Genomic DNA, 13,049 nt, shown 5'->3' with positions numbered 1-13,049 from the left:
CTACAGGGGAATAAAGGGCAGAGAATAAACCCCAGGCAAGGATTCACTTACATTAAAGATGAAAGAAATGAACTTTGATGCTAATGTACCACCTCTGAAATGTTTCTGGCCGGTGTTTAGAGGATCCAGATGAATGACCAAGCTACCTGCCGAGTCAGGGCCTTAGGGACTTTCGCAAGCACTAGATTAGGAGCACTAGTGGGAAAATGCAAACTCTCAGAAGAAATGTAGTCTTCCCTTCTCAGGGCTAAAAGGGTGGTTGAGGTTGGCCAGGGGAAATAATGGTGTAGGCTCTCTCTGCAGATCTATTTTCTGAGTCCCTGTACTGCAGCTGTTGAATTTCCAGACACAAACAAGTATGTATTCTGTGAGCCTGGCCGAGCCCACACAGCAAGGAAGAGCCAAGCTGGATTCCATTCTGCTTTGCACATCAGCAGCTCTGCTGCCAGCTGAACTCCAGGGCAAACGTGGTGCCTGTTAGTGATGCAGGCAGTAAGGATGGCACAGCTGGACAGCTCTGGGCAGTGCATGGGGGACACGCTTGGCTTTGGTTATTCTAGGGAGGAGGAGAAACGGAAGGAGATGAGGAGTTGCAGAAACATACATCAGTCTCAACAAAACTGGTGAACAGCAAGGAAGAATCTGGTTTTACTAGTCGTCATCGACATGCCTGTGTGTGTGTGCTTGTTTATGTTTAGGTAAGCCTGGCCTCCCACTCACTAGAGTCAGCAGACAGGGAAAAAAGTGGTCAACTCCGTGTGGAGATGTGCACCACACAGAGCTGACCAGCAGCGACCCGCCGAGGGCACTGTAGGGGCCGGAATCCCAATTATTTTGTCTCGTGCTCCCAGGGTGAGTCCTCCCAGAGGGCACCTTTTCCTCATTCACACCGGTGCTCCCTATAGCATCCTCTCTGCCCATGTCACCAGTTATTTGAGGGAATCTTGAGAGAAAGCAAAAGGGAGGGACGAAGGGGTCAAAGTGATGAAAAAAGGGAAGAAGTGAATTTATATATGGTCCTTCTTTTCACTAGAATGTCACTTCTTTTCTATGTTTTTTATTTATTTTTGAGAGAGAGAGCGAGCGTGAGCAGGGGAGGGTCAGAGAGAGAGGGGGAGACAGAATCTGAAGACAGGCTCCAGGCTCTGAGCTGTCAGCACAGAGCCCGACACGGGGCTCAAATCCACAAACCGTGAGATCATGACCTGAGCCGAAGTCGGACGCTTAACCGACTGAGCCACCCAGGCGCCCCTAGAATGTTACTTCTTGATGGCATTGTTTCATCTCACCCATTTATGAGCAAGGACTAAGTTCCCTCTATACTAGATTATATGGAAGACTGAGCCAGGAAGAGGTGAGGAGATACGGAGAGGAAGGCAGGATTCTGGGGCTCTCAGGCACGGTTTAGGTAGCAGGTGGGGAATGCAGTTCATGTAGAAAAGGCTGATCAGGACCATTGCGAGTTGTTGGGGCCAGAAGAGTGTGGAAATAAAGTCTGATGTGGAGAGAAGGAGCTGAGGTCATTGGGATGATAGTGCTTAAATATGGGTTCAGCTTTCCTCAGTCCACAGAGAATCTGGTATCTCTGGCTGGTCAGTATATCAAAGGAAGGCTGTGTATGTTTGCAGAGTAGAATGGGATAGTCTTCCTCAAGAGTAATGAGCCCAGAAGCATCCCACAGCCACTGTTACCTCCAAGTTGGATATTTCCAGCAGAGCAGTGGTTCTTAAACCAGCAGCCTCCACATCACCTGGGAACTTGCTGGAAAGGCAGATTCTCAGGTCCCCACTGTGACCAACTGAATCAGAAACTCTTGGGGTAGGGCCCAGAAATCTGTATTTTAAGAATCCCTCTGGATGCCTGCTTGAGTTTGAGAATCACTGGTGTAGATTATGACGAAGAGTTGCCTGAATGAGCTGGATTCAGCAGGAGGAAGGCCTAAGAGAATCCGGCAAGGGGCCAGCTTCCCTGTGTGTGTGTTCAAGGTCACCTGACCTAGTTTTAGCGTCCGTCCTTGGGCTCTGGGTCCTCTGCCCTTTCTAAAGAAATACTGAACCACATCAGACCACTGCATTGGCACAAGATCACACTTTAGTTCAGAGACACATTTGCATAAATACTTGAAATGGACCCGCCCCTGCAGGTGGCAGCCTGAGACCCCTCGGCTCTCCACAGTCCTGCAACTCTGCAGCCCTTTAGGCGATGGATTTTAATACTGATGACAGTCAAGGTCATTTCTGAAGGTAGCTCGGGGGCACAGCTGTGGAGCTTTGACATTAGCCGTCAACCTCATACTCCAAGTCTCTTACTAATTTTTTCCCTCTGAGGTAGATTATTTATCGGGGAAACCAAATAGGAAAAACTTTTTTCTCCATTTAACTCTGCTAGTCCTTTGCAAACAGGCTGAATCTCCTGTTTGGGTCAATAAGTGCTTTTTTTTTTTTTTTTTTTAATACCTTTTAACCTATGTCCTCTACCTGAACCCATACTAGGTCCAACCCACCAGATAGTAGACTTTAGGATCTGTTGCCCCTGTTCTCTTCTCCCCATTGTGAATTCATGCCGAATTGGAGTGGCCGTGGCAATGGCAAGCCTGGGTAGGCAACGCCACCTCACAGGTAGGGTCGCCACAGTGGGTACCTTTGTCTGCACCCCAGCACCCCAAGTCCATGAGCATGAGACTGGCCCCGCCCTGCTGGATCACAGCGGGCACGGCTGGCTTTCACAGGGTTTGACATCCTCAGGTTTCAGGGCCTCATTGCAGGTGGTGGAGGCCTGGCCGTTGGGGTCCCGACACTCCACAGTCCGCCGCTGCCGGCCAGCTCCGCAGCTGCTGGAGCATTCAGACCAGTCCCCTAGCACCCACTGCGCATTGAGCAGCGGCTGGATGACGTTGGTGGTTGCCCTCTCTTTGCTGTTCTGTATGCTGAAGTTCACGTCATTAGGAACAAAGAAGGTATATTTGACTTTGGGGGGGAAGACCTCACCAGGGACAGTCAGGAGCTGCACGGTCAGAGGCTCAGGCAGGGGCTGGAAGCTTTGCAGCCGCTCCAGGGTGGCAATAGAACCACTATACTTAAGGATGGTCCCCTTCACCAAGATGTCCTGTTCTATGGCAGAGATGGCCAGGTTTCCATTGAGTAGGTACTGCCCATCAGCAGTCTTCAATGCCAGGTAGTTGCCATCGTTCTGGACCCCTGGGTGGCTCCGTTGTTTCACATCAATGTTAGTGGCACCAGCTGGGATGGTGACAATGTCATTGTAGCCATAACTATGACAGGAACAGAAAGACAGACATCCTTAGGACCAGTGGCTACCCAGCCCGGTGCCTCAGGAAGTTAGCATGCTGGACCAGGGCGGACAGACACAAACCACCAGCAAATCATCCAAGTAGTTGCCCCAAAGTTCCTCATAAATTAGCTGCTGAGGCCAACAGGAATGTTCTGCGCATTGGGATTTTCAAGGGTTTTTGCTTTGCTTGGTAACTCTGTTTCAAAAGCTTGGAGTTTAAATGTATGGATCTGAACATCAGCACAGAGGAAGATATCCCAGAAGGATTTGCAAAGCTGTATCAGTGCTGCCAAACTCGGCCACTCTTGGCTCAAGTGAGATCTCAAAAACAGTTTTAGCTCCTTGCATTGGTATATAACTTTGCTTGGCAACCTTCATACCCAGAGCTCAAACCCATGTGGAAAAATCTGTTCCACACACCCGTTCCAGAATCTGACCAGGATGGACATCTCACGCCACCTCTTAGAGCCAATCGGTCCCCTGTATTTGGTTAAAGGGCCCCAGGGCAGGAGCTGGGGTCATAAATGCGGCTTCTAGTTGCCTTCTTCCAGTGTGTCGAGACAGCATGAGCTGTGTGCTTCTGAGAAGATAGGATGCTGTTTGGGAACGTGTTTCTTTCTTTTTTTAAAGTTTATTTTGAGAGAGAGAGCGAGAGAGAGCGAGAATGAGCATGAGTGTGTGAGGGTAAGGGGCAGAAAGAGACTGAGAGAAAGAGATTCCCAAGTAGGCTCTGCACCAGCAGTGTGAAGCCCGATGTGGGGCTCGAACTCACAAACCAGGAAATCAAGACCTGAGCCAAAATCAAGAGTTGGATGCTTAGCCGCGTGAGCCATCCAGGCCCCCCGGGGAACATGTTTTAACTCTACTATAGGTCTAGGGCTTTATGTCGGATGGAGAAACCTTAGTTTTTATTCTTCCTTTCTGGGGAAAAGTGTTTGTGTTTCATAGGCTGGGAAGAAAGCAAAGATGATTGAGGACAGGTGGTCGGTTCTCTGCTACCCACTCAGGCTAGCTGCTTAGTTTAGGGCACCTCTGAAAGAATCCACAGCCCCATATGTCTAATGCCTAAGAAAGCTAGCTAACGGACTCAATATCTGAATATCCCACACCACATGCTTCTTTTTTCTATATCCTTTGAGTTTAAATTTGAAGACTGCCAAGTTGTCTGCTGTAGGCTGGTTCTGTTCTCTGAGCTCGATAAGGTGAAAGACAGTGAGAGACAGAGAAGGGCACAGTGCAGCCATGTAACGTATGTCCTTGTCCTTCCTCTCTGGGAATTGTGTATGCCGCGGCAGGAAAAAAAAAGCCCAGGAATTAAGACACTTGGGTTCTCTTCCTGGCTGTCATGTGACCTTAGGAGCAGCATGTGATCTTTTCGTGCCTTAGCTTCTTCATCTATAAATGGGGAATAATAGTATTGGCCACCTGATAGCCTTATTTTAGGAATCAAATGAAGCTACAGGGATGAAAGCACTTAAATACGAGTTTTATGAACATATGACTTTAAGATGTAAGAGAGCGTCCAGAGTTGTCAGATTCATGAAAACCCTAAGGTCACCAAGACACCCCCCCCCCCGGCCCCGCCCTTTGTGCCCCTTTCTGAAAGATCTACCTGCAGAAAGGTTGGGACTCACCAGGTGTAGGATGAGATAGCCTTCCCAAAACAGGCCTGGGAGAGCTGCTTTCTGGCCAAGGCCCCGGTTAGTCAGCATAGCTGTATTGCCAGTTGACTCAGAGCTGATACACCCCCTATCCTTGGGGCCTCTGGCTCCCCTGGGCACCATCCTCTCTACGGGTCAGTCACTGTGCCAAGCGTTCCGCCCATCTCATGACTTGTTGTGATTCTGAGATAGGGGGGCCTCCCAATGCTTTACAGAGAAACTACAGCTCAGTACCGCATGCGTATTAACTGGCCGCCACAGTCCACACTTAGGCCGATGTGATTCTAAAGCCTGTCCTGCTCTTCTAGAACTCAGACACAGGACCATGGGTGACACTCACCTGGAGGGGTTGAGGGAACCAGACACCTTCCTGCATGAATTGCCTTTGCCCCCACACACCCCACATTTGTCCAACTTCCTAGGCGAGTCTACTACATGGTCACAGCCAGCTTTGACGCACTGGCCGCGGACACAAATGGCCAGAGTCTCAGGCCCACAGAGGGTGCCATCGATCACCTGCAGTGGAGAGAGGTAGGATAACAAAGAGCATGGTGTGCACAGAGACAGCCCACAGGTGGGGTCAAACCAGGTGACCCTGCTCCCCACCCATAGTTCTGAGCTCCAGAGGGATTCTCACCTTGGCCTCGAACACTTTGAACTCACTCCTCCCCCGGGCTCGGCAGAATAACTTGCAGCGGTCCCGGGGGGACACCCCAGCATACTTGGGGACCCACTGTAGGAGGTTCCCATCCATGTCTGTGTAATTGTAGGCATTGTACTTCTCACACTGCTGCTCTCTGAAGCTTTTCCCTACAAAGAGTAAGAAACCGTATGGAGGTAACGTAGCTTGCTAGAGCAGGGATGACCCAGCAGCATAAATGCCAGGATTCGGGGCCCCTTTATTCCTCCTGGCTTTGACCCAATCCCAGGACACAGGTCCAGTGTCATCTGGGCTCAACATTCCTAGACTCCCCCAATCTAGGTCCATGTGGCAAGGTAAGGATAAATGTCCTTTCTGAGATCAATGTCCTTTCCATTTGGGGAAGATACCAATTCTATCTTATAAATGAATAAACTTAGTAGGAACAGGGGACAATTAAGGAAGCTTGAATGCCCATGGAGCATATTTTTGGGCCCCTGCTAATAGTGCTCTATTCTAACTTCCTTGGTGACGTTGGACATGTGGCCAAGGATCTATCTCTAGTTCTGAGCTTGCCCCTGTCCCTCACCTGCTATAATTCTGGGTGTCTCTGGGGGGACCTCCATTTCTAGTAGTGGGATTACCTCCAGCTCAGCAAAAGCCCGACCCCATATGGCTCCTCCATTAACTGGTTTAGTTTGCACTTGGGGATACTACCACATTCTGCTGTGACACTAGAATCGGGCTTCTGCTGAACGCGTGAGCATCTACATCCACTATTTCCAACCTGTTGTCAAGTCCTACACTCTATTCAGGACAATCTGCAATTTTAAGTGTCTCTTTCCCACTCTCACCATCTGAGTCTACCTCCCACAAGAGGAGGCATTGCAGTTTCATGTGAGACCTAGTGCCCAGCCTCCTCTCCAATCCTGCTGCATGCTGCTTCCAGAACAATCTGTCAGAAGTAACACTTTTTTTTTTTTTTTAACGCCACAATCCTGAAATTAAACCTGCTCTTACTACTGAGGTTCTCCACCCTCGTTGCATATCTGCATGGCCTGTAGATACTTTTCATAACACAAATGGCCATGTCCTACTCCTGAGATTCTGATTCAATGCACCTGAGTGGTCTGGTGTTTCAAAAAGCTTCCCTGACGGACAGCTGGCACATTTTTAGCTTTCACATTTCACGTTTGTTGTGTAGCCTTGAAGTGCTAGTATGCTGCTTGACTCCACCTGAGCAAATCCTAGCCCCTCTCAAACCTCTTCATCTCCTCCCTGGCACACATCTGCACACATCGTCCTTCACTTCGCTACCATCTCCATTGTCCAGGCCCTGCTCAGCCCTAACTCCCTGTGAAGCTTCTGACTAGCTCAGGCTTTTCCTTGCTCTGAATTCTTCAGAAGCCTAGGGGTCCAGGCCTCATAGATTAGGCTTTAATTGTTTTGTAAAAGGCATGTGGATCTCTAACTAGACCGCAAGTCCTTTGAGGACATGCATTGTGTGTTTTTAAAATGTCATTTATAACACCTATTATAGTTGGAGCCACACAAGAGGCACTAAAAACCACTTGAATGAGAAGGCTGACCCTTGTGCATCTTGAGACCATACTATCACCTACTGTCCATGTCTACCTTGTGCTTTATATTCATCCCCTCTCCTTTCTCTTTACCCCATATGCCAGGCAAATTCTCATGATTCCAGGGCAAAATTTCGAGAGCCTCATGCCATTGCTGATCCCTCCTGTCTTGCAAAACTGCAAAGCCTACAGATTCCCTCATTAGACACCAACCCAATGTCAGTGAGTCTTTGCACTTGGATGAATCTCCCTTGAAACTCTGCTTGTCGTTTGCTGCCTGCCAATATTCCCTGGATCTGCACAAGGGGGAGTTGGATGGGATGGTGGGGAAAAACGTCTAATAATTCCTTCTCACCAGTTCTGCTGCTACCTCTGCTGCCTCTGAGTTAATGTGTGTGCTTTCTAGTGGGAACTAGGGGGCAGGAATATATGCCAAAGGGAGGTAGAGGTGGTGCTGCTCCCTGGCAAGGTTCCATCAGGCAGTTGCCATGGCCCCTGGGGAAGATGGGCAACTCTTCTCAGAAGGAATGTGCAGTAGAATCAGATTCAGAAACCCTCCCTCCGCCCTGGGCTGAATGTTGGCTGGAAAGACAGTGGAGGTTTGGCTCTGACAGTTGCTTTGGAAAACACTTCTATTCTGCACACAGATGAGGGTTCAGATGCCTCCAGGAGGATTAGTATCCTAGACGCTAGCCCCTCTGCAGAGCTCCCCCCAAACCCCTGAATGAGTTTGGTTGGTAATGACATCCTCTATTTCCACATCTTGGAAGACAAGGGCTATTTCTTTCCTTGACTTTGCTATGCCCTCCCAGCCCAAGTGAGAGCTGTCTAGAGGCCACTAAGCTTTGCCCTAAAACTTGGTGTCTTGCAGAGTCCATTTATATCTGGATCACAGGAACGCTCTGCATCCCAGGAGACCCACCCTACTTCTTGTCTGGGGATCTGCTGCAGTGACAACAGCAGTGGCCATCAGTGGTGATTACCATCAGGGGGGCATTCCTCTGTGTGGCAGGACTGATACTTGGCTCTCCGACCCAGGCAGTATCTTCCTCCATTCTGAGGCTCAGGGTCCTTGCATTCACGATGTGAAAACTGTACTCCTCCTCCGCAGGTCCGGGAACATTCTCCCCAGGGTCCCCATGGGGCCCAGCCTCCATCCACTACAGCCTACAACACACAAGGCCACAGTGAATCAGGAGAAGAGGTGAGGAGGCCTCAGCTGTCAGGGTAACAGGGGGCCATGGCCCTGACCTCCTCATCTAGTCATGCTCCTACTGGGGGGGTGTTGTTCAGCAAACTGCCCTAATCACTTGTTTAATGACTCTGTGGTTTGCTTGGCTATTGTCTTCTTGAACATGGAGGCTGTGCAGGACTTGTTCACGGCTGGCTCCCCCGTGTCTTGCCATTAGTAAGGTGCTTGGCATTAGTTGTTGAATGAAACAACATTTTATGGGAATAAGGTTGGGTCTAACGCAGCAGTTCTCCACCTGGGCCAGTTTTATCCTCTAGAGATATTTGGCGATGTTAGAAGACATTTTAGTTGCCACACCTGGGGAGGGCATATGTTGCTGGCCTCTCGTGGAAAGAAGATGGGGTGCCGCTAAACATCTCACAATAAACATCCGACAATGAGACCCAACAATGAACACCCGACAATGGGCACCCAACAATGGGCATCCAACAATGAACATCCAGCAATGAAGAAGACAGCCCGTTCACAACCAGGACTTAGGCAGCTCCGAATGTCTCCAGTGCAGAGGTTGGGAAGTCCCGGTTTAAAGGAGTAATTGCGGGGAGCTGTTGCTATCTGACTACCAGCTGCCAGTTCCAGTGGTAGGAAAATGCCCGGGAAATAGAGTGGCTTCTATCTTTAACAATCAACCTGTAAGAACAGAGAGCTGTGCCTTTGATGGGTTCATAGGGTTTTCAGAAGGGAAATAATTCTTAAAAATGTCCTATTTACTTGTGTAAAAAGTGGAAACCCCAGTAAAGTATAAAAAAGAAAATAGCACTTAAAAAAAAAAAAAAGGAAGACACACTACCCAGGGCGCCCCGGTGGCTTAGTCGGTTAAGTGTCTGACTTCAGCTCAGGTCATGATCTCGCAGTTTGTGAGTTTGAGCCCCGCATTGGGCTCTGTGCTGACAGCTCAGAGGCTGGAGCCTGCTTTGGATTCTGTGTTCTCCTTCTCTCTCTGCCCCTCTCCTGCTCACACTCTGTCTCTCTCTCTCTCTCTTAAAAGAAATAAACATTTAAAAACGTTTTAAAAACACTACCCAAATAAAACCACTGATGTGATTTTCACTGATAACTTCTTACACTTTTGCTCTGAATAATCATAAAGATATGATTACTTTACATACTTATGATTCTGTCGTATAGTGTTTTATGAAGTGTTCTCTGTCCTTAAAAACAGATGATCAACATCATCCCATGATCATTCCTTGTCAAAGTCCCCCTGCATTGAGCTTGGCTCTGCTGCTGGGGAATGTTGGACAGACCCCCCTCCCCTCCCCTCAGTAATGTATGAAGCACATGCTATTGGGGGGTGAGGGAGGGGGTCAGTACCTAGAAGAGAAGCTCAGCGTCTGAATGGGGAGGATGAGAAGTGGCTGAGGATGAATCTATGAATCCTGCCCTGGTTCGAGCTTAGAAAGAGCATGGCTAACCTGGCCCAAGCCAGCTCATGAGCCTCAGGACAAAGGACATGCCACTGAGGAGATAGTCCTTCTGGACAGTGAGCGCTCAGGCCACCCCCCACCCCCACCCCGGTGATTCAGTGCTGGGCTGGGACCAGGCTGCAAAACTCAGCGGATGCTGTTTCATAGGCAGGGCTCAGTGACTCGCAGTAAGAGAAATGTGATCAGCCTCACGGTTTGGAAGTATTAAGAGCAGGGCAAAGAAGGGAATCATTTAAAAACTCTTGCTGGCATTGCCTTGGTTTTTCTTCTAAGTTTACTATGTCCTAGGCCAAGTTTTCTCTGCCTGGTCAGAGACAGCTTTGATTCCTTCTCCCCTCCTGAGTATGGAATATTCACAACTAATCTCATTCTCCTGACCTCTAATTATGAATGCAGCTCGGGCATGGGTAGGATATGGATATTTTTTCCTCAGTTCTTGATTGAATGTTCCTCTCCTGCTATTACTCTGTTTGTAATGGAATTCATGATGGCCTCTCTTTATTGAATGGCGACATTCTGGTCTTTGTGCTGGAATGCTTCATACCTATCACCATTCCTCACAAGCCTTCAAGTTAACCTCAAAGCAATTACCAAGGGAGAGTTCCCAAAATGCCCTAAGCACTGGTGGCGTCATCAATCTGCCACCATCTGTCATTCGAGAGTACAGCCTTGAAGGGTTCCTCTTGAATTTGGGTAAATATGCTTTGCTTTGTTTATTAAAAGATGAGTAATTCTACTTGGAAGTCACGGTTGCAGCCTGGCCCAAAGTCTCACAGTTCATGGCCCTCAAGTGTGGTTTCCTCCTTGAAAACAGCCTCCCCCTCCCCATCCTCCCACACCACCAAGTGGCCGTCCCTCACCTTGGGCTTGTCCACTTCCTCCTCAGGCAGACAGCGGCCATCCCAACAGAGGTGCCCAGGCCCACAGGGCGTCCCATCAGCCCATGGCAGGCTGCCGTTCTTCGTGTGGCAAAGGGGCTCGGCGCCATCCACGTGGCACCAAAGCTGGGCGCAGATGTCCTGTGCAGAGGTGTTGGGGCAATGGCGGAAACCCAGCCCAAAGATCTGCTTGCATTGTTGGTCCAGCTCATAGAGGGCCCTGCGGCCTGGGAGGTCTGTCGGGAGGGGTAAGGCCGAAGTGGGGGCGTCCAGTAGACAGTCTCCTGAGAAATGAAGGAAAGCAGAGGAACAAGAATGAGATGCAGGACTTTCCCTCTCTCAGCTCTTGGTGGCCTCCCACATTATTGCTGGGGTTTAAGGACCAGTCACTACTTTCTTTGATCACAAGCTAAAAACCATCAACACTCAATCATCAATATGAGCCTATCGCATTTTTGACTAGCAGTAGTAAAAATTTTGCTAGGATTGAATTTTTGTGTTGTTGTCATCCAGAACATCGTACTTACATTCAGTGTGCACCTCGGGAAAGCCAGCTGTCATACTACATCACGTATAATTGGGGATGTGAAGGTGCTCTCAAAAACCATGGCATGCGAAATCAAGCCAAAGGATTGATGTTTGGATAATCTATTATTTTTGTATCATAGCTGTCCTTATCTTCTTCAGCGAGAGCAACCGCGAATAAATTGTTTTCAGGGCTTTTTGCCCAATAAGTCAAACTGTTTCAACCAGGCACGCCACCCCTCCCCCACGCCCCCGGGCCCTTGCTCTCACACCACCCGTTCCCTGCCTCTTTGCCGTTTCTAAGCTGCCACACGATCTGTCTCTCCGGCCTGGACACTCTCTTCTCTTCTCTGTACTACATTCTTCTTTCCCTTTGAGCTCTGTTCAAGCCCACCTCCTCCAGAAAAACCTTCTCAGGCTAGTTCTACCTGCTCAGTGACATCATCTACATTAGCCCAGCACGCTGGCCACCGGAAGATAGGGGAAAGGAAGAGCATGCTCTGCGGGGATGGTTAGCCTGCCATGGCACGGCACGTTGGGTGAGGATCATACCTCTGGGTTTTTTTTGTCCTAAGTGTCTCTGATGCTTTGTGAAGGAGCTCAGCGAGAAACAGCGCAGGTGCCAACGGCAATCTAGTAATCGAGGAGGCGGGCCGGGCAGACCTCAACCACCAGCAGCTGGCCAGAAAGAAGCAGGGAGAAGCTGGAGGGACACTTACCGTGCCCGCCATCCAGGAGCTCCGTGAGGTACATGGCACTGCAGGGAGACCAGGGCAGCGTTTTGTTTAGGTGGACGAAGAGGGGTGCCATCATGTGGTGCTTGCCCATGGGCCCAAAGAGCCGGGTACAGGGCTTGGAGTCGTCGTGGGGCATGCTGAGGACGTGCCCTGGGATGAAGAGAGACCTGAAGTTCACCGTTAACGGGCCTCCGCTGCCCTCCACCCCGCTCTGCCCCTCCCTGAGGGCTCCCCGTAAGGCCCAGCACCTCTCCCCTCTCTTGCAAGACAGCCACCCTCTGCTAACAGAAGAAGGCGTCTCAGGGGCTAACCAGTTACCCCAGCTCCTCATGGGAACAGCCATGCCCCTGTTCCTTAACGATTTTTGTTTCAGGCTTTCCTCTGGGCTTTTCTCTCCCAGGAAGATTTCTCAGAGTACTGAGGAACACTGATGTCCTTTCATTTTCTGCCTCAACCCGTACCAAATTCACACGTACCTCAAGGATTCGCTTGCTCATACAGCACTCTCTCTGCAACGGATCTTCCCAGAGATTTAACCACTTAGCCTAGGCAAAGCATTGCAACTCGACCCGAGCATTTGCTTGGTTTGGCATTTTCCTGGTGACCTCTGCTGATGGTCCAAGACCCTATTTTAATATTGTGGCCTCATGCTCAGGGTAGCAATGGAGAAAGCACAGTATCTATCTGCATATAATCAAGTCTATCAAAATTCTGAGTAGAACCTGGCCATGTGTGAGAGCTGCATTCCTTAGACCCTGGGCTGGCCTGGATTTGGAAGAGGCAGTTCCCTCTGACACAGTACAGTAGGGGTGGCATGGCAAGTCTTACCTAGCTCGTGGGCCAGAGTGTAGGCTGCCTGGAGCCCCTCATCCTCGATCACGGAGCAGCTCTTGTTGGGGTCACAGATTGTGCCAATGTCCGCCACACCCAGGGTGTCACACATGCCCTCTTTCCCACAGAAGTTCTGCTTGGCGGAGAGAGCGAGGGCGTGAGAACAGACATCAAACAGAAAATCCTCCTATTTCTGCTCTTCCTGAGTTGAAGGAAAATTTTTCAGC

At 49.7% G+C, this 13,049-nt stretch overlaps 1 protein-coding gene across 1 annotated transcript in view; it reads right to left on the bottom strand.

Moving 5' to 3' along the window:
* Window positions 1-2,073: 2,073 nt before the first annotated feature.
* ADAMTS8 (ADAM metallopeptidase with thrombospondin type 1 motif 8) overlaps window positions 2,074-13,049 on the bottom strand; it is a 38,048-nt gene continuing 27,072 nt past the window's right edge. The window contains 7 exon segments of the mRNA XM_077756506.1: window positions 2,074-3,271; window positions 5,293-5,468; window positions 5,590-5,762; window positions 8,156-8,339; window positions 10,712-11,013; window positions 11,974-12,141; window positions 12,820-12,955. Coding sequence (XP_077612632.1) covers window positions 2,701-3,271; window positions 5,293-5,468; window positions 5,590-5,762; window positions 8,156-8,339; window positions 10,712-11,013; window positions 11,974-12,141; window positions 12,820-12,955 — 1,710 coding nt within the window. The 3' untranslated portion in view covers window positions 2,074-2,700.

Source organism: Crocuta crocuta, unplaced genomic scaffold, assembly GCF_008692635.1.
Source record: "Crocuta crocuta isolate KB4526 unplaced genomic scaffold, BGI_CrCroc_1.0 scaffold172, whole genome shotgun sequence".
NCBI classification, from domain to species: Eukaryota; Metazoa; Chordata; class Mammalia; order Carnivora; family Hyaenidae; genus Crocuta; species Crocuta crocuta.
Note: the sequence above shows the minus strand (reverse complement) of the source record. Positions and strands in the feature narration are given on the sequence as shown.